Consider the following 27,054-nt stretch of genomic DNA (forward strand, 5'->3'; position numbering starts at 1 on the left):
CTAATTGAGTTGGGGTAGGGAGTCCAAAATGACGGCGTGACTCCTTAGGACTTGACTTGAAATTTGAAAAGACCCAAAATGTAAAGAGAGACGGGTTTATGACTTGACAGAGTTTCGACTAGGACATAGTCGCTTTGAACTTTGACCCTAACTTAGCCCAATTGAATTTACATATTTACATTTACATGTTGGAAAATATTTTGTTTTTTTTTTGGATTTTTTTTTTCGGACTTTTTTTTTTTACGTTTTTTTTTTGTTTTTTTTTTGTGTTTTTCTATTTGGTTTTGAAATGGGTTTTAGGCCCGAAGTTTGACTCGACATATGGACAGAGTTTAGGCTTATTTTGCGCTATTTTATATTTTGAAAAGGATTTTATTTTACAAAATGGTTTTGTTTACAAAATGGTGATCACATATGATACAAACATATATACAAGCATTATAAGGGATGCTGAGTGTATTTAGAAGGGTTTTGGTTTAAAGGGTGGGTTGCCATACCGAACAATAAAACCCGGGGTCTCTGGAGAGGCTCGAACCAAACAAGAGTAAGGCCGATTCCTAGTCCATTTCCTCAAGTAGTGAAAGTCCTTGATACAAACAAGAGTAAGTACCATGGTATGGATGACGTCAATCGCTATCCATCCTTAGGCCCAAATAAGAATTAGGACCGTTTAGACGGGACGATTGGTCGAATGGGTTGGGTTGGGCCTAGGAAGGCCGAACAAACGATCTAGGAAGACCGAGTTATGAAAACCCGAAAATTGTCTCGTACAAACTATTCCCTAACCTTGTTCAAGTTTCACTCTTTTGGCTACACGTAAGTGTATTATCCCCAGCGGAGTCGCCAAACAGTGGACAATGGGCCACGGGGGCGCTTGGGAAACAAGCGTTTGCATTTGTGGAGTCGCCACCAATTTATTGTGGAAAATTGGAAACCGTTCGAATACTTCGCGTCATGTCAAGACACAAAGTAGTGACATGAACACCAAGAACTCATTACCCTTAGCATTCTATGTCTAGAATGACTCTCGTGGATGCCAATGAACATGGATGTTCACGGAGATCTGGAGTAAGGGGTGAGGGTACGTATTAGGAAGCTCTTTTGATCGAACACCTAATCCCGCCCGCCTCGATAGCGGCCTCTACTAATGATTAGGGAAAATCGTCTATACTCGATATATTGTCGATTATATGCATGCAATGCAACATCCAACGTTTTAATCCTAACATGTGAGAATTAATACTAAGTCGGTGAAACATGTAGTTTAGCATACAATTGGGTCGAATCGGGATTTAAGTTCAATTACATGTGAAAGCATACAAGTGATACAAAGCAGAATGATAAATACAACAAAGGAAAATACAATAATTACATCGAGTTTAATGATTTATGTCGAAAATATCTTTAAAACGGATAATTTGAGAAAAAGAATAAATAAACAAATTAACGAGCAGGAATTAGGGTGATAATACGATTAATAGTAGATTAATTACGTAATTAATAAACTAGGTCAAGGCAACACGGGAGTTCAGAGACCAAAGTAGGCCAGGAACAGGCGCAGCAGAGCTGCGCCCTCTGGAAGAGGCGCAGCAGTCGGTGCGTCTGTTCCATGGCTCAGTTCTGGCTGTGAAGCCGGAATTGCAAGTCGTTAATATTCGTTGGTGATTTTAATGATCGATTAATAATATTTACTCGGATGAAAGTGATTAGCAGATTATTTACATATGATTAACGGTTATAAAAGCGATAAACATGGATGAAAACTAATTAGGACGAATTAATACAAGATTAAAGAGGATTAATTAACAAATTAAGGATTAAACAAATAAGTAGGTTAAATACGATGAATTAATGACGGACTAATGATGAATATGATAATAAACAGGTGAGAATATATCAAAGATCGAATTCCAGAAATCCAACATGAATGAATCGAATTTCTACAACCCGATTTGACTTTAATGACAAAAACCCACAAATATTAATTACTTGGGATATAAGTCGGGAATTAATGAGATGAACTAATTACTAACGGTGATGAACAATTTATATGTTGGAATTATTATGTTCAGATTTTTATATTAAAACAAGGAACAAATGAAAATAAAAGAAAAAGAACGAACGAATTATCGAAAGACGAAGGAAGAAAAAAGGAAGCAGGACTGCGGCAGCCTCATGAAGAGGCGCAGCAGGTACTGCGTCCCTTCGAAGAGGCGCATCAGTTGCTGCGTCCTTTCTCGACGGTTGACCTCTGATAATCTGTAAAAAGGGTTTCAAACAAAGGGTTTTAGAAATCGGTTTTAATTGTATTTTCGACATAAATCTTACAATATGATTACAAAAAATGAATAACAATAAACAAAAGAGAGATTTACACCCTCAGACTTACATGTTTGATGAAACGAGATGAACTAAGTTTACGATTAGTGATGCTCGACTCGAATGTAACGAAAGTGTCCTCGTAAGAGGAAAACGATTAAGATTGGATAAAGTTGATTATGGTGGAGTTGGTCAAATTGGTCGGTCATGCAAAACGAGGCTGGTACTCAGAAGGATCCGAGCTTACGTGATCAAAAGTTCAAGCACGTAGACGTCAAAAAGTAAGAACGTGGTCTAGAATGCAAAGAGAGAAGAGAAGGGCGGACACTCGCGTGAGAAATATGTGAGACCGAAGGTCTCTATTTATACTAATCACACGGAGGAATTATGGGAAGAGAAAGATACGGAAAGAAAGATCCGGAAACAACCGACTTAGGTTAAACATTAAAACTTGGACAAAAAGAAAACCTTGAGGAAAAGGCGCAGCAGGTGCTGCGTCCCTTGGAAGAAGCGCAACACTTGCTGCGTCCTTTCCTCAGCGGGTTCCTCCTGCGCAAGAAAGCGCGTTTGACAGCCTGTCGTATTTTAGTTATAACTTTCTCTACAAGACTCGGATTAAGGTGATTTCGGTGGCGTTGGAAAGCTAAAAGAAATATCTAGAACTTTCAGTGAAATAGGCCTGACCCATAAAAGTCATTATCACCTCGTAAAACAAGCCTAAATTTCGGGTTGTTAGTTTAGCTAAATGAAATGCACATTTTGTAACGTAAACTTTTAGTTTAGCCTAATGAAGTGACATGAGACTCAAAATGAGATATAATCTCAACATTTTGTGACATCATAAACATTACTCCATGTTTACTCCTAAGGTAACAACGCTCAACCTACTAAGCTTTAAAATCTCAAACATAAACAACAAAGCCGAGTTTTATAACCTTAGTATCATAGACAACTCGCACTTAACACACAAAATCCACCAATCAATTAAACTCACTTTATCAAGGAACTAGGCATAAGAATCACTAAGTATGTCTCATCACACTACTTAAGTCCTTCTAAAATCACAACCCCTAAACCAAGGTTATGGGTCAAATACAAACAAACTCCATAAAGCCAAAGTATCCAACCAAGATTAATATCCCACAAAAGAAAGAGAACTATCTAAAAGGTGTCAAGGGAGTACAAGCAAGGAACAAAGGACAAGGTAGGAGGGTACAAAAGTAGCTTCCAAGGGAAAAAAAAAAGAGTTTAGAAGAAAGATAGGCACCAAGAGGTAAAGAATAAGGCAAAGAACACAAAGAAGGAGGAATATTGTAACGCCCCGTAAATTTCGGACCGTTAATGTATTTCAGAAATAATTTATTAATCAAAATAAAAGTGATAATTAAGTATTTCAAGTAAAAATAATTTAAAGAAATATAATTTTATTATATTTTGAAGAAAAGTATTTATTTTGATAGTTTCGAGATGTTTAAAAATAGTTTAAACCGTGTAAAATCTTTTGTTTCGAAATAAGGGCGTATCGGGGGGAAAATGACAATTCGTTTGAACGTTGGGTAAACGAAATTGGAAATGGGTCGTATGAATACTCAATTTTATTGTAATCTCGTGTTTAAAAACTTTGGACTTGACGGAATTTGCGTTTGACTTACGGATTTAATTATTATCAAGACAAATCAAACCCGACTCGTAAATCCCGACTAAAAATCCCGACTCCCTCCTTCCTTTCTTCCCTTACCCGGCTGCTCCCCCTCCCCTTTCCTTTCTTTTTCTGAAATTGTTGTTGTTCATCCTCTAAAAACACCCAAAACTCCATTTTCATACACATTCAAGCTCAAAATCGTCATAAATCCTTCGTTTCTTGTCCGTTTTTCGCGAAATTTACCTTTCCGGAATCCCCTCGCCACGATCTACGACTTTGTATGTTCTAATTTCAGTTTTCATTAAGTTATTTTAAGACCAAATTTCGGAATTTTCGGTATATATGCTTATTATTGTGTTTTAATTGTTTATTTAGGTGAAGGATTGGAAGACGGGTTCTGGGACTCGTATATTGTAGAGGATAGCGGTTAGTTGTGGTTAGGGTTTCGGTTTTGAGGACTAATTGCTCATTTTCTAGCTTAAGGTAACATATTTCGAGTTACTCGACGAAAGATCGTCACATGTTTTTGATTTTTGTATGTTTGGTGAATTTTTGTTTGGGTAGTAATTTTCACATGTTAAACTTAGTTGCATGCAAGCTTAATTTGTGCCTTTTGGTAGTTTAAATTATCAAAGTTGAATTGGGGACGATTAATTAATTTTCAGACGGTCTTATAATGTATAAAAAAAAAAAAAAAAAGAGAAGAAATGGTGCGAAATGTGAAAGCAGCAGCGGCAGCCCACGGCAGCCCGGCCATCTTGGGGTTGGCCCGGGTCGGTCCGTTGCTTGTTTCGCGGTTTTCCATGCTTTGTCCGTCATTTTAGGTTCATCATGGATATAATTAGAATGAGTTTACATGGTTAGATTTGTTAAGAGAATCATAAAAGTAGCTAAAAGTTATGCTAATGGTAGAAAAGTTATGTTATATTGACAATTATCACATGTTAGGATAATTTACAAAATGAAATGGTAATTAATAGGCTCAAAATGAATTTTATAGCTGTAATTGAAATGTTTTGTTGATTGTGCCGAAAAACCGAGCCTTAGTCCCTTTGATCGATGCGATGTCGATTAATTGAGTGATTGGTCACCGCAATTTGACCCGCACTGCCGCAGGTGGGGTTGCGGGTAAAAATTCGGTTGAATGAATTAGATAATCGGCCTTTTTCTTGTTTTAGGCCATTTATTATATCTCCATTTCACATGTGTAATTAGTTGAATTTAAATAGCTTCTTATTTAGTTAGTTGAAATTAAATAGCTTCTTATTTTGTAGTAATGGCCCTAGATTACCCTAAAGCCTTTTATTTTGTTATAATTGCTAGGATTGGAAATTAGTATTGAATACTTATTGAGGAACTGTTGGAATTGTATGCTGTAAATAGACATTTATATAGCTTTCACATGATAGAATGTTAGAATTTATGTTGGTAAGTAGGACTTTTTGCCCTCTTAAGGTTAAGTGGGTGTCTTACTTGACTTGTGTGGTGAGTCTTGGGTGGTGTGGGCTAAAATATTCAAGCTGGGACTAGCTGTGACTAGGTCCTAGGTGAGTATTTCGGCCTTCATCATAGATAGGTCTTTATAGTCTCTGACGAGTATATGTTCACTGCTTGATAGCCTTTGTGTTCCTGACTAGTGGATGTTTATCCAAGTTGGGGCATGACCTCAGGTACTAATTTTGATAGTATGGGGTCAGCTTAAGTACTAGCCGACCCTTCGGTGGTGTCCTTAGGGTACTCACTTCACTTTGTTTTAAAAAAAGTTGTGAGTCTTGGGTGCGGTGGTGTGTATCCGCATGTCTAGGTCTGCGCAGATTTTAGGCTAGGGTTGTGTTGTCTCTTGGCCATGTTTTCTTAATAGTAACCGCTGAGCCAAGATACCGGTTCGATTACCTTCCCTACCTCGTGGTATAGACTTGAGTTACAAAGTGACTATTGACGGGACTAAGAACTTATGCCTGTCTTTGTTATATTGCCCTTTCTTGTATGGTGATTTTATGAATTGTAATAGGTGAGATGTAAGCGGTTACTGATTGATAAAGTTTGGATTACTATTTGTTATCTGATTCACATGATAGTTTAGTTTGGTCAGTTTAGGGGTCATTTGCTAGAATACTTGATAAGTAAATGGTTTATCAAATTGTTTACATGTTACATTACATGTTACATTAATTTTGACGATTCGTGGCTGGGAGGACTCGAAGTTACTCCCCACTGAATTGTGGCTTTCGTGTTTGTATAAAATGCGATTGACAGGTTGTTGATGCTTTGTTTGGGGTCACAGACGGCTAGTGAGCAAGGAACCTTGGACCTAGTTTTGGCTATTCTATTAGTAAACCTTTTATACTTTTGGTTTGTATATAATTTGAAGGGACATATGTCTCCCTTTCTATTTTTGATTTGTATCACTATATTTCCGCGTCTTAAGTTATGTAAGTAAATTAGTTTATCAGTTGTTGCAGGGTTTTTGACACTCTTCTTGAGTTGGAATTGGTTGTGAATGGTTTAGTTAGAAAATTTTTGGAATTGCAGGTTTTTGGACTAGTTGAACCATTTACAAACATATCCTACCAGTTTTTCTGTAGAATTTACGTATATTATCAAGGCTAGATTTAAGGGTGTCACAAATATCTTCGAGTAACAAGAAGCATTCTTCAAAGGTTGAACAAACCTTCAGTTTCCGGCACTAGGCACCAAGTCTTGATCTCCACATAGGTAACTTCACGGTCATTGATAAAAGGGCACAACAATTATTAAATGACAATGAACAAACATGTTAGAACCTAACAAAGAGCAAACACACTACAGACTACCACCTTTGGTCCTTAAGTCTACCCATCTCTCATTCATTATTCAAGATCAAATTCAAGTTTAAATTTGGGGTACACGGGTGTGCGTCGGGAGCAACAAAGGCTCTGATACCAACTGTGAACCCCCGCTATAACGCGGAAAATATAACTTATAAATTCAAGCGGAAATTAGGAATTTTTTTGAAACTTTTAAAATTTAAAGCGCGGGTTCATTAAAATCTAAAACATAACTAGAGAATGCGGAAATAAATATTTAAATTATACAAACCTGGTAGTCGAGGTGAGGGAAAATATATCCCTCAAATGACAAATGATAAAAGGTGAGTCTAAGCAATTCTACTAAACCGACTACTAGTCCAAGGTGCTCGCTAGCTCACACGTCTAAACCCCACAAATGCATCTTAACAAACCTGTCATTCATATAAACATGAAAGCCACAGTCAGTGGGGAGTAACTCAGGGTTCTCCCAGCCACATTATGTCAAAACGAACATAAAAAAGAACATGAACAAATAATCATATTAGATAAGTTATGAGTGAATCGACTTATAACTAAACATGAGATCATACGTGTTTAAACCAACAAGGATAAAAGAAATGATGGAATAAACAAGTAAGTAAGGCATAAGCAACAATAAAATAAATGGAGAAGAAAGACGAGGAAACAGACACGACCACTTAGCCACGAGCACGTATTTCAAGGAGATATGACCAAAGTAACCATCCAAATAATGCAAGACATTTACTACTCTTAGACTATAATTTCCCCGGGTAGGACTACGATAATGATACGGTCCTAGTCTAAATCTGCAGATTCTCGGGTGTACATCCCGATTCGACGTGCGCCAGCACAGTACGCACCCAAGACTCGACTACTCATGGAGACCGAGTACCCCAATCGCCAGAACAACACGAAAGTGGCGGAAAGACTAGGATAAGACTCACTTGCCAGCACAGCATAAGTGGCCCAAAATCACACTTGCCAGAACAGCACAAGTAGGCCAAACCCGTACTTGCCAGAACAGCACAAGTAGGGCGTAAATGCATGTCAAGCACATACGATGGTATTATGGCATTTCTACAAGAATACGACTCACAAGTGTAAGACCAACACAAAGTGTAGATGGAGTATCCGACTCAGAGGCTACCTTGAAAGCATGTCTGAGATACCACGCACAAGACTACATCCTAGACTCCAACCTCCTGGTAGGACGACGATCATATCGCAACTAGAGGGCTTATAGCTCACCTCTAGTATCCGATAGGACCAAGACTCAGAGACAGGATTATTAACGTCATATTCATACTTATGGCTTGCGTCTCACCATAAGTACGGATGGGAACATCAATCTTGACGATCATATCGTAACTAGAGGGCCTATGGCTCACCCCTAGTGTCCGATAGGACCAAGACTCACACAACCGAATAATACTAGACATTATTAAGAATACGACTCACTACAAGTAACTATATATAATAAATATCTCATACTTGCATTATGTTAATAAATATTCCATTTTATAATTGAACATGCCGGTTAAATACAATATAATAAGCGATAATGACTAATTTACGTTATGTGAAATCTACAGGATAAATGTGACCAACTCAAACGACTCATTTATGAGCCCATCAAATAAGTCATAAAAACCCAATACTTGAAGTCACAGGAAATCTATCAAGTTAGTCATGCAAAGTCCAACCATGTAATCATGTGAAGTCCAACATTTAAAACATAACAAGCTCAAAAGAAGGAAGTATGTAAATTCCCTATATAAATTATAGTGAACCCAATCTATAAAATATAATGAGCGGTAATGAATAAACGTTTCATTTCTCATTTACATGTTACTTGAACAAAATTTAAATAACCGATAATAAATGAATTAATTAATACGGAACACAAGGCAAAACGTAAACAAACCAAAATCCGAACCACCCATAAGCATATACGAGTCAACAAGGAAAAACTTTGGTCATGATACGAATAAAAAGCATAAACATCCATCATACACAAAGGATATATATATTTATAGAACTTGAAACGGTAAAACGGGCGCCATTTACTCATACGGACTCCGAATTGAGTGATTCAAGTGGCTAAACCACCTAATTTTATGACGCCGGTCCATCTGTCATATTATCAGTGGCATTGGAAGTCACACCGGTCAGATAGGACGGGTTCCAGGCCAACACGGGTCACCCAAAGTAGTCTCAAAAATGCAACTTTAGCAAGCTAAATGGAGCCGTCTCAAAACTGAAACTTTAAGCAATTAATGATACTAGTGACATATAACAACAACCACATCTAATTACCCGTCTCATAAGAAAGCCAAAGATACCATCTTTACTCAGTTTAAGCAAGTAAAACCTTGTATAAATCCATCTTAAACAACTACACATATAATCTCATAAGAATCACAATTACTAGCTTATAACAACAAAACATTACATATAAACATACAAATGACATAATACCGAGTAACCCATCGCTGTTACGTTATTATTTCTTCAAAATGCAAGATTCTGACTCAAAACCATGCCGGTTGCTCAAAAGGAAGCTCAAGATCCGAGTTCCCAAGTAAGACCTCGAAAATCGTGCCACAAAGTCACGGCCAACAGCGAGGGTGAGGGAGAGTCAAGATCTTTCTTACCTAGGAAGATGGAGGGCGAGGGGAGGAAGAGATAGGCGCAAAAATCGTTGAAAACCGATAAGAAACGAAGGTTTAATGGCCATTTTAGTGAAAGAGGTGGAAGTTGTGTAACAATGGTGTTGTAGTTGTGTGTTTGTTGCTGAAAAATGAATGGTGGAGGGAGAAGATAGGGTTTAAGCTCTTATATGGGTGGAGGGAAAAGAGTAGGATGAAGGCCCAAAGTTATCTTAGGCTCAAACTATCATTTTAAGTCGATTTTACCCTAAAATACAACCCGGACCTACTACAAACTTAAGACGAATATATATTTATTTTTTTATCGACATTAATATTATTTTACATGTAAAACCGCATTTTTATAAAAACGGTTTTAAAATACAAATAAAATAATAAAATGGCTAATTAAATTATAAATGCCAACACGAAAAATTCGTGGGTATTACAATCATCCCACCTTTTAAAAAGTTTCGTCCTCGAAACTTGAAAAATTAAGACCGCAAAGTTGTAGTCAGATATTTCAAAGTCGGTCATCCAAAACATTTACAAGATTTTATGCCATAAAAATTTAGTGTTTCTTAAAAAGGTCTCATAAAGAATTTTCTAAAAGCCCAAGTTTCTCGTCAAAGGAACGGGAGAGTTCTCGTTGCGCATTCAAGAACATCATCATTCCAAATCGAAGACAAGGTAAAAGACAAAATCGTACGTCAATAAGCGTAGAATCCGTTATTAGACGTCTCTAACAACAAGTCCTAACATCCGATCAAACGTTAAAATAAACTAAAAAGATAATCCACTTCAAAGTTTCTAAAGACGTGACAAATTAAAAGCGAACTTTCATTTCCAAACCCTTAAAATGAGTAATGTTTTGCAATAGTAATGTGAGATTTAAACAGAGAATTTCAAACGGGTAACTTAAAACGGGTTGAAGTTGCACAAGATGGAAAACAAGTTAGGCATCATAATCATTAAGTACGATAACGGGGTTCAAACCCAACAGACCAAAAGACTAAGTCGAACCTCTACGGGTAGGAATCTGAGGAAAAAGTCAACGAGGAGGATAAAGGGTATAGAGTTTCATGAGTCACTAGCTTCAAGTCCAAAGGAGAAGCACAGGAAAAAGCGTAAGAGGGGACACGAACGGTAAGGCTTACGGTCAAGGCAGAGAAGAAAATTATGGAGCTTAGAACTACCACAAACACTTTAGAAAAAGTTGCACCCTCATCCAAAATTGTCAAGTCAACAAGTCTCTCTATTATTTCTCCCACAACGGATTCCCAAAGGCAAAATTAATCTTAATTGAAACATCATTTCATAACCTCAAATACTCCAACAACTTCAAAGTTTCGAAACCACAGGATCATTAAAGACTTCTCTATACTAAATTTCTCTAACTCAAAACTCCTAGGAACCAATTCAACAAATTTCAAGTCTTATCCTCAAACTATTTATGGTTATCAACATTCCTCAAAGTGTTTCTTTCAAATTCCACATCTTAGGACATTACTTACCGTCAAGCTCTCAAGAATTCAAGGCTTTAGTTGTAACAACAATTCATCATCACTTCATATCTCTATACTCTAATACCACAAGGTGAAACCATATTCACCACTTAACAATTGGTGTCAACTATACCATTACCTCTTATGACTTCCAAAACAAGCGCTAAGACTCTCCAACAACGCAACTTAGTCTCACTCTCATCTCATACCTTGAGTAATATTCAAATTTACTCACTTACACCGACTAATAATCCAACAACTCCTCTAAGTCGCTAGAAGAGGCTCTACGGTACTCAATTAAGGTGGCTCATGCTCATGAAAGTCCTTCATAATATAAACGGCTTATAGTTTTGTTTACAAGTAGTATGAGTAAAGTCATTTCCCAATAATGGCATCAACAAAAGTTTTAGCAATAAAATTTCATTCATATTATTTGTATTATAATCAAAATATTATAATTTAGAGGTAATTGGAAATTATACAACTTGATAAAAAGATTTATTTTTATGAAAACGGAAACTTTAATGGAAAGCTAAAATATACCAAAATACATTATAATTACCAATTTCTTATAGAGTTAACACACTTAAGTGTCAATAATTTTCTTATTTAAAAAGATGTAATTTTGTTGGGAAAACTTAGTTTGCTAGTCTATTATTTTAGAAGATAGGGAATTACTCACAAAGTAGTTCTCTCCCAATTACACTCTCAAATCCATGTATGTTCCATAACGTCAACCACAATTTCAAAGCTCTAGTCTCACATATAACTCAAACTTTACGCAATCGATTGTTTAGTTAAATCACACTTATTTCAAATTAAGCATCTAAACTCTAAAATACCAAAGTACGCCAACTCACCTTCCAAGAAGTTAACCGCTCATCACAGGGGTTGGGGTTCAAAACAAAACGCTTTCCTCAAAACAAAACTCGACCAAGGTGAACATCTCACAAAGGAAAAAGGGAAGTGCCTTTAAAAGGGTATTTTATAAGAGGGGGAGATACAAATACTAAGTTGGAAGGAAAGATACAAGAGTCATTAACAAGGGGCGAGAGTCGAGGTAAGGTCAACAACGATGCCAAAGATAGAGTTTTATAGGTTACCATCATCAAATTTAAAGAAGGAGCACGACGAAGTGAGGAAGAGAGGTATGAACGGTAACGCTTATGGTCAAAGAAAAAAGGGAAATTAGACAACAAGGGAACGTCGGATGCTCAAAACTCAAATAACAACATCATCCTAAACGGTTCCTAAAACTTCCTAATAAAATCAATCTTACAACCACATTACCTACAAGGATTCTTCAAGATAACTTACGCTACTTTACATCTAAGCTAATCTATGAAACAAAGTACTTCACCACACTTGTGATTCAACAATTCCCAATCACTAAACATTCACAACGATTTCCAAAAAACAAGGTCAAAACTATTAACAAGGCTATACTCATACCCGACAAACGTCAAAAGGCAACAACAATCTATGTATGGATATCAACATCCTAAAGGTATCTCTTTCCAAACTCAAATCATAAACATTACTCCATGTTTACTCCTAAGGTAACAACGCTCAACCTACTAAGCTTTAAAATCTCAAACATAAACAACAAAGCCAAGTTCTATAACCTTAGTATCATAGGCAACTCGCACTTAACACACAAAATCCACCAATCAATTAAACTCACTTTATCAAGGAACTAGGCATAAGAATCACTAAGTATGTCTCATCACACAACCTAAGTCCTTCTAAAATCACAGCCCCTAAACCAAGGTTATGGGTCAAATACAAACAAACTCCACAAAGCCAAAGTATCCAACCAAGATTAACATCCCACAAAAGAAAGAGAACTATCTAAAAGGCGTCAAGGGAGGACAAGCAAGGAACAAAGGACAAGGTAGGAGGGTACAATAGTAGCTTCCAAGGGAAAAAAAAGAGTTTAGAAGAAAGATAGGCACCAAGAGGTAAAGAATAAGGCAAGGAACACAAAGAAGGAGGAATATCTTCGAGGAACAAGAAGCATTCTTCAAAGGTTGAACAAACCTTCAGTTTCCGGCACTAGGCATCAAGTCTTGATCTCCACATAGGTAACTTCACGGTCATTGATCAAAGGGCACAACAATTATTAAATGACAATGAACAAACATGTTAGAACCTAACAAAGAGCAAACACACTACAGACTACCACCTTTGGTCCTTAAGTCTACCCATCTCTCATTCATTATTCAAGGTCAAATTCAAGTTTAAATTTGGGGTACACGTGTGTGCGTCAGGAGCAACAAAGGCTCTGATACCAACTATGAACCCCCGCTATAACGCGGAAAATATACCTTATAAATTCAAGCGAAAATTAGGGATTTTTTTGAAACTTTTAAAATTTAAAGCGCGGGTTCATTAAAACCTAAAACATAACTAGAGAATGGGGAAATAAATATTTAAATTATACAAACGTGGTAGTCAAGGTGAGGGAAAATATATCCCTCGAATGACAAATGATAAAAGGTGAGTCTAAGCAATTCTACTAAACCGACTACTAGTCTAAGGTGCTCGCTATCTCATACGTCTAAAACCCACAAATGCATCTTCACAAACCTGTTATTCATATAAACATGAAAGCCACAGTCAGTGGGGAGTAACTCAGGGTTCTCCCAGCCACATTATGTCAAAACGAACATAACAAAGAACATGAACAAATAATCATATTAGATAAGTTATGAGTGAATCGACTTATAACTAAACATGAGATCATACGTGTTTAAACCAACAAGGATAAAAGAAATGATGGAATAAACAAGTAAGGCATAAGCAACAATAAAATAAATGGAGAAGAAAGACGAGGAAACAGACACGACCACTTAGCCACGAGCACGTATTTCAAGGAGATATGACCAAAGTAACCATCCAAATAATGCAAGACATTTACTACTCTTAGACTATAATTTCCCCGGGTAGGACTACGATAATGATACGGTCCTAGTCTAAATCTGCAGATTCTCGGGTGTACATCCCGATTCGACGTGCGCCAGCATAGCACGCACCCAAGACTCGACTACTCATGGAGACCGAGTACCCCAATCGCCAGAACAGCACGAAAGTGGCGGAAAGACTAAGATAAGACTCACTTGCCAGCACAGCACAAGTGGCCCAAAATCACACTTGCCAGAACAGCACAAGTAGGGTGTAAATGCATGTCAAGCACATACGATGGTATTATGGCATTTCTACAAGAATACGACTCACACGTGTAAGACCAACACAAAGTGTAGATGGAGTATCCGACTCAGAGGCTACCTTGAAAGCATGTCCGAGATACCACACACAAGACTACATCCTAGAATCCAACCTCCTGGTAGGACGACGATCATATCGCAACTAGAGGGCTTATAGCTCACCTCTAGTATCCGATAGGACCAAGACTCAGAGACGGAATTATTAACGTCACATTCATACTTATGGCTTGCGTCTCACCATAAGTACGGATGGGAACATCAATCCCGATGATCATATCGTAACTAGAGGGCCTATGGCTCACCCCTAGTGTCCGATAGGACCAAGACTCACATAACCGAACAATACTAGACATTATTAAGAATACGACTCACTACAAGTAACTATTTATAATAAATATCTCATACTTGCATTATGTTAATAAATATTCCATTTTATAATTTAACATGCCGGTTAAATAAAATATAATAAGCGATAATGACTAATTTACGTTATGTGAAATCTACAGGATAAATGTCACCAACTCAAGCGACTCATTTATGAGCCCATCAAACAAGTCATAAAAACCCAATACTTGAAGTCACAGGAAATCCATCAAGTTAGTCATGCAAAGTCCAGCCATGTAATCATGTGAAGTCTAACATTTAAAACATAACAAGTTCAAAAGAAGGAAGTATGTAAATTCTCCATATAAATTATAGTGAACCCAATCTATAAAATATAATGAGCAGTAATGAATAAACGTTTCATTTCTCATTTAATGTTACTTGAACAAAGTTAAAATATCGATAACAAATAAATTAATTAATATGGAACACGAGGCAAAACGTAAACAAACCAAAATCCGAACCACCCATAAGCATATACGAGTCAACAAGGGAAGATTTTGGACATGATACGAATAAAAAGCATAAACAACCATCATACACAAAGGATATATATATATATATATATATATATATATATATATATAGAACTTGAAACGACAAAACGGGCGCCATTTACTCATACAGACTCCGAATCGAGTGATTCAAGTGACTAAACCACTTAATTTTTTTAAACGAAGAGAGAGAAAGCGAAAAAAAATCCCCAAATCAACATCCCTAACCTAGTTCTCGCTGCTCCACCGCCTCCATTATCCGCACTTGCCCTCCTTCTGCTTCCCCTACCTAATCGCCGGAGATAGGTTGGTCCCTTAGCCTATCTCCGGCGATTCGTCACATCTCATATCTCTAAAACCCCCTTTTTTCAGTTCTTATCTTCCCGTTTCTCCCTTTCCTTTTGCTGTTCTTTGGCCATTGCTATGTCGTCGGGGACGGGTCGGCCCTGTTCTCTCTACGTTGACGGCCTGTTCTTCATTCTCTTTTGTTTATTACCGGTTTTCTGGCCTTCCGGTTTTCTGATTTGAAGTTGTGATCCGTCTGTTTCGGGTTGATTTGCTGACCCGTCTTTTGTGGGTCATTGTTTAGTTCGATCCGTTGGTTTATCGTATGTCTTTGGCTCCTTCTGATAACCAGCCTGTTTTTCTTGCGTTTTATGAAGCTTCTTCATCAGTCATCGCCATGTTGTTCCTCCGTTGGTCATGTTTACTGTTCGTCCTATGGCGGCAGTCTTGCCTTGTTTACGATTGCGACTTGTCTCGAATTCCGTTTTGTTTGAAGCTTTTAACCTCCTTATTGGTCGGTCTATTGTGGGTTTTGTCGGCTTCTTTGATAGTTTTTTGGCGGAGTTGGGTTGTGGTGTTGATGAAATCTACCATCTGTTCTTGTCTTTGATTTTAAAGTATTGGGACTTTTTTAAGTGAGAGTCTTCGTGTGGTATCCATCTTTAAAGATGGTTTTGCCATGTGCCTGTTTAAAGTTTAAGTGTGTTTTGTCCGTTTCTTCCGGTACCTTGTCCTGTCACCGCCGCTTTTCGTTCTCATTCCAGGGGTGATCCCCCCATTTCCCCCATCCCTGGTTTGTTTGTCTTGTTGATGAAGTTTCTTTTATGTTGGTCTCCCAAGAGGATGTCTTTTGGGTCTGATAAGGTGATCCCCCCCCCCCCCATTCCCCCCACCTTTCGTTCCCTCTTCTCTTTCCCTTGTGTTGATCTGTGTCGTTCGTTCGTTTGGTCGATTTGTTTGTTTTGGCGGTGGTCCTGGGAGGTGTCCTCTGGTGATTCGGATGTCCCTGTGGTGTCTTGGTACACCTTGTTGTCTTGTTGATGGGTCTTCATCGCTTGCTCCTTCTCCTGCTGCTTCCATGTGGGTCCTTATTGTTTCCGTGTCTTTTGAGTTTCGAGACTCGGGTGTTTGACCGATTTGGTGTGTGTGATTGTTGATGGTGTTTTGGTTTGGTTTCTCTGCTGGTTGTCATGGTGGTCGTCGGGTCCTTCCTCCTTCTTTTCGGATTGGCTAGTCTGGGAGTAGTGGCTCTTTTGTACACGAGTGGTCTTGTTTGGGTGCCTCGGTTGGGTTGGATGGTTTGAGGATGGTGTTTCTGCTTGAGTCAGTTTACGGGAGTTTACGGGTGTTTTCGGGTGTCGGGGTTTGAGTATGAGATGTGCTTGGTAGGGTGAAGTCGGGGTGTGGCAATGTCGTTGGGTGGCAAGGGTGCAGTGGTCTCAACCTCATTGTTCCCCATGAAAGGTTTGTCTTGGAATTGCAGGGTTCTTAAGGACCCGTTTGCCCCTGCTATTCCTAAAATTAGAGCAATTTGTAGGTCTTTTCATAATAATTTAGATTTCATCTTCCTTTCTGAAACTAAGTGTGATGTACTTTCAGTTGATGTTCTTCTGCGACCTATGGGTTTCCTTCAGTCTGTTGGATGTGATGCTGATGGCTTAAAAGGGGGGCTTTGGGTGAATTTGGAAAAGTAGTTGTAAATTAGAATGTGTATTTATCAGTTGTAATCTTATTATCCTCTTGGTGAATCAGTGTAAGGGTAGCATGTGGTATCTGTGTTGTCTTTATGGTGAACCCGATCGTTCTAAGAGGGGTGCTGTGTGGGATAATTTTACCCATCATCTTAATTCGCTCGACAAACCCTTTTTGCTTATAGGTGATTTCAACCAAGTTGAGTTCTCTTCTGATAAGTTAGGTGGCAGTGATAAATTGATTCGAGGAGCAAACTTGTTCACTTATTGGAAGAATTTACATTGTCTAATGGATATCCCCTTTAAGGGACCTAGATTCACTTGGTGCAATAATAGGGATAGTCCACATCGAATTTATAAAAGACTTGATAAGGGTTTGCTTCCAATGATTGACTTTCTCTTTTCCTAAATACTTTTATCAAACACTTACCTATTCAAATATCGGATCACGCGCCTATAATCCTTGATACAAATATGGTTCTGAACACTAAGAAGAAAGTGTACAGGCTAGAGACTTGGTGTTTTGATCATGCCGAATGCAGTGGGCTGGTTAAAGAAAGCTGGGAAAGAAATGTTAAGGGTGATGCTTCTCATGTTCTTTTGGAAAAACTTCGTCGTATAAATACCGCTTTTAGAGTCTGGGCTTGTAACAAAAAGGACGAATGGGGACTAAAGTGGAGTGAATTTGATCAGAATCTTGAGTCCTATCTTTTAGATATTGAGAATGGTGGTCATTCTGTTAATTACGAATCATGCCACAAAAAACTTATGGAATTCTCTCTTGCTATTGGCGTCAACGTACCAAGTTAAAATGGAATTGTGAGGGTGACACGTGCACAAAGTACTTCTTCAATTGGGTTAAAGGACGATCTGGTGCTAATCTTATCTTAGGTATTAAGAAGGAATCTAATGAATGGACTTTTGATATGAAAGAGATTGGGGGTTTGTTTCATAAACATTTCTCCACTATCTTTAATTCTGATTCTGAGCCTGAGTGTTTTGAAGATTACTTAAATAAGTATGGTTACTTATTTGATAATCTTAAGCGCAAAGTGGGTACAGAGGAGAGGGCCAAATTGGGTCGTGTTTATTCGAATAATGAAGTTCGTGCGGCTGTGTTCCAATTGGGACCTCTAAAATCTCCGGGTCCTGACGGTATTCCGGCAGCTTTTTACCAAAAGTATTGGGCTATTGTTAAGAATGATGTTATTAAAGGAGCTCTCAATATCCTAAATTTTGGTACTGTGCTTAAGGATTTCAATAAAACCTTTATTGTTCTTATTCCGAAAAATGACTGCCCGGAAAAAGTTGGGGATTTTCGACCGATTAGGCTCTGCAATGTTATTATGAAAGTTGTCACAAAGTGTATTGCTAATAGATTAAAAGGGGTTATGGATGATCTTGTCAGTCCTTTTCAGAGTGCTTTTGTCCCTAATAGAAGCATTGCAGATAATATTGTCATTGCCCAAGAAGTTCTTCACGCCATAAATCATAGGAGTTATGACAAGATGGGTATATGATGGCTCTAAAGGCTGATATGAGTAAAGCCTATGATAGGTTAAACTGGAATTTCATAAGAGGGGTGCTCTCCTACTTAAATTTACCGGGCTCTATGGTTCAGCTTATTATGAGTACTATTGAATCTGTTTCTTACGAAATTCTGATGAATGGTGCTCCTATGGATAGAGTTGAGCCCGGCTGTGGGATTAGGCAAGGTGATCCTTTATCTCCATATATTTTCGCGCTTTGCACGGAAGTCCTATCTCAAATGATTCTCTATGCCCAAGATTGCTATCTCATTAAGGGTATCAAAATTTGCAAGCACGGGCCGGAAATCTCCCATTTATTGTTTGCGGATGATTCACTCTTCTTTATCCTTGGTGACTATGAGAATTTGGATTTTCTTATGAATATTATCGATGAATACATATGCTGCATCTGGGCAATGTCTTAATAAAGATAAGTCATCTATTCTTTTTAGTCCAAACTGCTCACTTATGACGGTTAAGAAGTGTTTGACTGAGTTTAAATTTGCTCCTAAGCATGATCTTGGAAATTATCTTGGCCTACCTACGAGTATTGGGTCTTATAAAAGGGATTTATTTAAATTTCTTGTTGACAAGACTAAGCGAAGGCTATCCTCCTGGAATAACATTCTTCTCTCTTCGGCTGGTAAATTGACTCTTATTCGTTCTGTTCTGTCTTCACTATCTCTTTTCTCTCTATCGGTATTTCGTATACCGGTAAGTGTAACATCAAAACTTCTGTCTTTGATGGTGCATTTTTGGTGGAGTGGACCTAGAAATAATAAGTCTATTCATTGGTATAGTAAAGATTTCCTTAGTAGGCCTGTGGGAGAAGGGGGCCTTGGACTTTGTAATATTGGTTGTTTTAACCAAGCTCTTCTTGCCAAATCTGCTTGGAGAATCTTATGTGTTCCGGGAAGCCTTATCAGTAAAGTTATTGGTCCCAAGCTTGGTGTTCAAGATGATATTTTCTTCTAGACCCGTTGGAAGGCTCCCCAAGCGTCGTCTTGGGCTCTTAAGAACCTTGTTTAGGGATCTGATCTTATCTACAATAATATTGCTTGGACTATTGGATCTTCTTCTCGTCTTAATGCTTGGAAGAGCAAATGGATAGAGAGTGATAGTCTTCATGATCTTTGCGGGGAGTTTTGTGATGCTCCTATTGATCCTGCGTTATTGGTTGGTGACCTTCATGATAGTCATAGGAGATGGGATCTCTCTTCTCTTGGTTTCGATCCGGGTGAGGGAGTTACAAAGAAAATCCTCGCAACTTATATCCCGTGTCAACCCTCGGATGACTCCTCCTATTGGAAATTCTTAAAAAATGTTGCATTCACTGTCAAGTCAGGATACTATGTCGCTGTTATGGCCTTAACCAATGGACCTACCTCGACTGCTGATCTTTCTAGAATGTCTGCAACAATTGTGGCTTTTTGCAGATCTAAACTCTGGAAGTTGCCTATCTCTAACAAACTAAAGGTGTTCTTATGGAAATTTATGGCTAATGCCCTTCCAGTGGGTTCTGAATTCCTTAGACGAAAAATGAATTGGCGCTCATCCTGTAATCTTTGTGATAGCTCATCTCCTTGTGTGGAATCTATTTCTCACCTGTTTAGAGATTGTAGCTTTGCAAAGGCTTTATGGTTTGGCTGCCCTTTAGGTCTTAAAATCACCGGAGGAGTGGACATTGATGCTAGGGTTTGGGTCATTAACTGGGTTACTGATTTCCTAAGTGGCCCAGATCCTAACTCCCTCATTTTCCCTCTAATCGCTACCCTATGGAGAATTTGGTGTTGCAGGAATGATATGGTCTTCAAGAATCGTCGCCCTTGGCCTATGAGTGCTCTTCTCTCTATTCTTGGTGACATTCAGTGTATGAAGGAGGTTGTGTGCAGTAAGGATGCTAGCCTCCTTCGAGCGTCCTTGTTGGACTCTTCCCCCGATTTTGGGTTAGCTAAGAGGATTAGAAACTCCTTCCCCTATTGGATTGTTGGTGGACCTGGGTGCGGAAATGTTTGTACCGTCAAGTGTGATGCTGCTTGGAAGGATGATAGAAGTGCTGGCATGGGGTGGTGTTTATTGGATGGTAATGGGATCTTAAGGAATACTGCTCACGCTCGTTCGTTTGCCTCTTCTGCCCTGTATGCCGAAGGACATGCAGTTATCATGGCGCTTAAATGGGCCTTGGACGAGGGGTACCTTCATGTTAGACTTGTTACGGATTGTCTTAACTTGGTTTTGCAGGCTGCGGGAGCGGAGAAGCCAATTGCATCTATCAACTATATTATCCATGATATTAAGTCTATTGCGTCTCTTTTTCATTGTTGCTCTCTTAGTTTCTATCCTAGGGGAGTGAATAAGATAGCTCATAATCTTGCTCAGGGAGCTCTTGTGTAAGCTATTCTTTTTGTTGCTGTCAAAAAAAAAAAAAAAAAAAAAAAACCACTTAATTTTTCGACGCAGGTCCATTTGTCATATTTTCAGTGGCATTGGAAGTCGCACCGGTCAGATAGGACGGGTTCCAGGCCAACACGGGTCACCCAAAGTAGTCTCAAAAATGCAACTTTAGCAAGCTAAATGGAACCGTCTCAAAACTGAAACTTTAAGCAAGTAATGATACTAGTGACATATAACAACAACCACATCTAATTACCCGTCTCATAACAAAGCCAAAGATACCATCTTTACTCAATTTAAGCAAGTAAAACCTTGTATAAATCCATCTTAAACAACTACACATATAATCTCATAAGAATCACAATTACTAGCTTATAACAACAAAACATAACATATAAACATAAAAATGACATAATACCGAGTAACTCATCACTGTTACCTCATTATTTCTTCAAAATGCAAGATTCCGACTCAAAACCATGCCGGTTGCCCAAAAGGAAGCTCAAGATCCGAGTTCCCAAGTAAGATCTCGAAAATCGTGCCACAAAAGTCACGGCCAGCAGCAAGGGTGAGGGAGAGTCAAGATATTTCTTACCTAGGAAGATGGAGGGCGAGGAGAGGAAGAGATAGGCGCAAAAATCGTTGAAAATCGATAAAAAAACGAAGGTTTTATGGCCATTTTAGTGAAAGAGGTGGAAGTTGTGTAACAATGGTGTTGTAGTTGTGTGTTTGTTGCTGAAAAATGAATGGTAGAGGGAGAAGATAGGGTTTAAGCTCTTATATGGGTGGAGTGAAAAGAGTAGGATGAAGGCCCAAAGTTATCTTAGGCTCAAACATCATTTTAAGTCGATTTTACCCTAAAATACAACCCGGACCTACTACAAACTTAAGACGGATATATATATATATTTTTTTTATCAACATTAATATTATTTTACATGTAAAGCCGCATTTTTATAAAAACGGTTTTAAAATACAAATAAAATAATAAAATGGCTAATTAAATTATAAATGCCAACACAGAAAATTCGTGGGTGTTACACTAACCTTAGCTTCACATCCTGTTCTCGTAACAGTCCTCTTTCTTTTAGTCCCCTTGTTCCTACTTTTGTCTTCTTTATTACACACACAGCGCTTGTGTGTAACTATCCCATTAACCAACTTTGTTGAATCTAACCTTGGAATAAACTGTTGGAGCTTGTGTCCTCCACAAATTAGTGTGATAACATTTGTAAATCTCTTACAGGTTCACAAGGGTATACTTCGTATATTTAATCAGTTGATTAACGTTTACCTAATAACGGTTGGCTTGCTAGAAAGTTTGACGTTATTATCATACAGATGGCGGTGATCAACTGGTCCCTAAAGGTCACACCTATAGGATGTGTTTGAGAAATGTGGTTATAGAAATATAATCACATTGATGCCTAATATGACTAAACAGTTAGTCAATGTGTTGATGAGACAATTATTTAATGAAGATTAAATAATATTAGTTGAGACGAATTAACTGTCAATTCGTAAATTGAATATAATAAGTTATATTTAATTAAATGTATGTAATGTTAGCTTGGACGAATTAATCTGTTAATTCATAATTAAATGTAATCAGTTATATTTAATATCAACAAGATGAATGTGTCATAGTGGTAATAGTGAGGGTACACAAACCAAGAGGTCATGGGTTCGATCCTCACTAGATGACAATTTAACACACTTTATACATTTTTGGAATAACCAAAAATAAGGAGATTACACTCCTTATTTCGGTTATATGGGCCGAAATTAGGGAAGATTATATCTTCCTAATTGACTCCCATATTTCGGTTACTATAAGAAGGAAAGGGAGATCATTATTCTACCCTAATTTCTTTTTAACCTAGCCTCCTCTCTCATCAGTAAAAACACAAAACAACATAATTTTACAGAAAATTTTAGATCGATTCTAGCATAATCAGAAGGGCATATCTCATATCGTCTTGGGTGCAACTGATAGGCGAATATCTACTTTGATATTGTTCTTAGGCCATATTTGCTAGAACCGAAGGTTATTTCTAAATCCTTTATTTTGTTTATGTATTTTATTTATGACTAGTGATCGTCTTAATTAAATTCGTTATAATCTTTCATTTTAAGGGAAGTATACAGATTATTTCCCACAACTTTGATATTGTTCTTAGGCCATTTTTTTTTTGCCGAGTTGTTTTTTTTTTCTCGGCCTGTTTTCGTTTTTTTTTTTCTTTTGCTTGATGATTTATTTCCAATTTCTTTTTCATATCATTGTTTTAATCAGTTAAAATTATCATATGAAGAATTGGTTGATTTTGATTTAATGAAGATTGAGTTAAAATAAAAATAGAATCGTCATGTCGATGATAAAAGAACTTGTTTTTGCTATATAGTTTTAGCATATAAGATTAATCATGTTCATTAATTCATTTGCTAAATCATGTTCTAATAGCAACTGTAAACATTTTCTTCATCGATTTTTATATTAGGGCTTTTTGCCGCAAAAGAAAAATAAAAGGAGGCATTAGGGTTTTCTGTTTTTTTAACCATTTTTTTTGCTTCTGCTACTGTTCACGGCAGATCATAAAAAAAAAAAAAAAAAAAAAAAAAAAAAAAGTACGGTTTTTGCTGAAAAACCGAGACAATTTCATAGGTTAATTCGTTTTTTTTTTAGTTACCGTATGAAAAGAAAGTTTTTTTGTTTTTTGTTTTTTTTTTTAGCCGTGCTAAAAAAAAATAATAATAATAATAATAAAAAAACTTGTTTGTTCAGCCGAGACAAAATAAAAAAAAATGGATTTTGTTTTTTTTTTTTGTTTTTGGCCAATTAGTTATTGTGAATCGGTTCACAATTTAAAGATACCGAATTATTTTAAAGCAGTTTAAAATTTTGACGGATTGAATTCATATTACAAGTTTAATATGAATTAAGATTGAAATTAATGTGATTAATTGAGGAATTTTCACTTAATTTGATTTAAATAGGTGGTTTGGATAAATTAATCAACATAATTAATGAATTGTGTCATGTATGTTTAATTTATTTTTTGTTGATGCATTTTACTTTAATTTTGTTGAATGAATCGATTGAATGAATTTATTTACGTATTTATTTTTGCAATCGGTTGTAATTTGTAATACTTAGTGTGGCCTTAGTCAAATTATGTTTTCGTAATGAAGGAAACATGATTTTTATGTAATTATGAGATCTCGAATCTCCTTTATTTTTAGTTTTGGGTTTTGAAATTAGATTGTAATAAATAGGCTTATTATGTAATTTTAATTATTGTAATTTCAAAGAAGACTAAAGATGGAGATTGGAGCTCACTCCCGCTACATGGATCAAGATGGAACATCAAGACAAGCTTCTCGGGTCCAAGGATGGATTCCAAACTTATATTTATTGTTCATTTTGATAGGATAGGCGACACTAGGACTTTTACTGTTTTTACGTTTTCTTTCTTATTGCTTTTCATTCAAATGTTAGTTTATGCATCATATTCCGCCTAAAACCAAACCCCCTACTACTAAAATGCATGAAAATTGACTCATATAGGTTGTATGTTAGTTTTCATGGACATACAGATGTCACAGTCTTTTTAAGCCATCACCTTAGTTTATTCATTCTCGCATGCTAGATATTAGTTCACTTAAAATGAATTAAAGTAAAGTTGATGGGATCTTCCTCTAAAACGAAATTGAGATTAGTCTTTATAAGGACAAACAACTATGAATCCCTTCTTCGTCGGTAGGCATAATATGACCCCTTCTACGTTGGGTAAGTAGTTGTGTTGACTTAGTTTACCTCAACATCATAGTCCGAAGAGTTTCTCGTGATTATGATGGACTAAAGATAGAATTTACAGAAATTTATCGACCAAGAATTCTAACGGTAGAATTAGCTAAATGGTTAGCTTATCAATTTACAGAGAATTGAGTCTTGGGATCATTTATATAATTCTTGAGGGAGGTCAATTGTATAAATGTTTTGAGACTTCGCGTTATGACAGTAGTTCATTAGACTTAAAAATATAAACGATGCACATGCTTATTATTTTTATTCTTCTTCTCGCAGTGTAGAACACGATTATTTTTCATAATACTGTTACAACGAAATGGCTGGAAATAACGCAATCCCAATGCCTAGTGCCACACTTGATCGCGCGTCCGGGCTGAAAGTATTCATGGACCAGATGAATCAGTTCACACGTCTGAAAAATGATGGGTCCAACTTTGCGGACTGGGAGACGGCACTACGGAATGCTTGCCATTGCTTTGACGGTAAGCTCAAGTACTTAACTGAGCCAATACCGGTCAACCCAGGCCCCAATGCAGGAGTCAACGAGACACTCGCTTATAGTGATTTCGTTATGGAAGCGGGTGCGATAAAGAACGTACTCATCTTTGCAATGGAAACCAATTTGCAGAGACGCTTCATTGCCCAAAGTGCAAACAAGATTTTCACTACGCTCACTAACGAATTCTCAAAAGTACCGAGAATCGTTACATATGAGCATACCTGTCGCTTCTTTGATGCGAAACTCCAGAAGGGCCAACCGGTTAGCCCACACATTCTTCACATGATTGAGAATGTCGAGAAGCTGGAGGCACTGAATTGTAAAATCAGTGAGAGCATTGTCATTGACCGAATGCTTCATTCTCTTCACGATGGTTTTGCCCTTTTCAGGGCGAACTATTACATGAATGACTTGAAAAAGAGTCCTCATGAGCTACACTCCCTTCTCGTACAGACCGAGAAGGATATGAAATTGAGTGGGAGCATGAAGCAAGATGTTCTCACGATTCACAACAAGGGTAAAGGTAAGGGCAAGGCTCATGGTGACCTAGCTGTAGGTAAGCCAAAGTTCAAGAAGCCAGGAAACGGTAAGAGTGCGCCTGGTGAGACTAGTGGCTCACAGGGCAAGGCAAAGAGCAAGGGCGGTGACATAGAGTGCCACCATTGTCACAAGACTGGACATTGGAGGAGGAACTGTCCCGTCTACCGTGAGGACATCAAAGCAGCCGCGTCGTTCTGTTGGTATGTCATCTTATATTCATATGATTGAGATTAACCATGCAAGTTTGAAAACTTGGGTACTTGATACTAGTTGTGGTTCTCATCTGTGTAATCATTTGCGGGGCCTAAAGAACATCATACCTCTCGAAAAGGGTGATGTGGACTGCGTGTCGAGAATGGAGCACGAGTTCTTCTTTGTCTCGAAGGGAACATATGTAATCCAACTCCCTAGTGGTTTTGAGTTATTTTTAAATAACTGTTACTATGTACCCAGTTTGTCTAAGAACATTATTTCTGTTTTCGTACTTGCTAAAGACGGTTTTGCATTTTCAATAAAGGATAATAGCTGTATTTTCTCTTTCAATGAAATGATTTATGGCAAAGCAGTTTCCATGAATGGAATTTATATCTTAGACCAAACCACAGAAGTATTACACGTGAATAATAAGAAAATAAAGGTTGGTGACAAAGATCAAACATATCTATGGCATTGTCGAATGGGACACATAAATGAGAAACGCGTGAAGAAACGCGTCGATAATGGGACTATTCCCGCATTCGATTTTTCTACATATGGCACGTGTGAATCATGTCTCATTGGCAAGATGACTCGAATTTCCTTCAAAGGTGTTGGAATGCGCGCTAGTGACCTATTAGGACTCATACATACTGATGTTTGTGGACCTATGTCAATTACCGCTAGAGATGGCTATATATATTTTATCACTTTCACGGACGATTTGAGTAGATACGGTTATGTCTACTTAATGAAGCATAAAACTGAGTCCTTTGAAAAATTCAAGGAATACGAGCAGGTACAGAACCAACTGGGTAGAAAGGTTAAAGCACTCCGTTCAGATCGGGGTGGCGAATATCTTTCAAATGAGTTTGATCAACACCTAAAAGACTGTGGAATAATTTTGCAGTTAACTCCACCTGGAACACCTCAATTGAATGGTGTGTCCGAACGGAGAAATCGAACCTTACTTGATATGGTTCGATCCATGATGAGTCACAAGGTAGTGCCTGATTCATTATGGGGTTTTGCTCTTTGTCCAACTGCTCTTATACTTAACCGAAGTCCGTCTAAAGCTGTCGAC

At 37.6% G+C, this 27,054-nt stretch overlaps 2 protein-coding genes and 1 long non-coding RNA gene across 3 annotated transcripts; all 3 read left to right on the plus strand.

The window, feature by feature from the left end:
- Positions 1 to 3,775: 3,775 nt before the first annotated feature.
- Positions 3,776 to 6,388, plus strand: LOC141616607 (uncharacterized). Its single transcript, XR_012530992.1, has 3 exons — positions 3,776 to 4,239; positions 4,337 to 4,444; positions 6,218 to 6,388. It is a non-coding gene; the product is annotated as an uncharacterized LOC141616607 (long non-coding RNA).
- A 10,335-nt stretch (positions 6,389 to 16,723) lies between these two features.
- Positions 16,724 to 17,414, plus strand: LOC141589125 (uncharacterized). Its single transcript, XM_074410258.1, has 2 exons — positions 16,724 to 16,990; positions 17,067 to 17,414. Exons 1-2 carry the CDS (start codon positions 16,724 to 16,726, stop codon positions 17,412 to 17,414), a joined length of 615 nt encoding a protein of 204 aa, XP_074266359.1.
- Positions 17,415 to 19,002: 1,588 nt separating this feature from the next.
- LOC141589156 (uncharacterized) lies at positions 19,003 to 20,928 on the plus strand. The gene is made up of 2 exons (XM_074410259.1): positions 19,003 to 19,248; positions 19,564 to 20,928. Exons 1-2 carry the CDS (start codon positions 19,003 to 19,005, stop codon positions 20,926 to 20,928), a joined length of 1,611 nt encoding a protein of 536 aa, XP_074266360.1.
- The last annotated feature ends 6,126 nt before the right edge of the window (positions 20,929 to 27,054 follow it).

Source organism: Silene latifolia, chromosome 1 (assembly GCF_048544455.1).
Source record: "Silene latifolia isolate original U9 population chromosome 1, ASM4854445v1, whole genome shotgun sequence".
Classification (NCBI taxonomy): Eukaryota; Viridiplantae; Streptophyta; class Magnoliopsida; order Caryophyllales; family Caryophyllaceae; genus Silene; species Silene latifolia.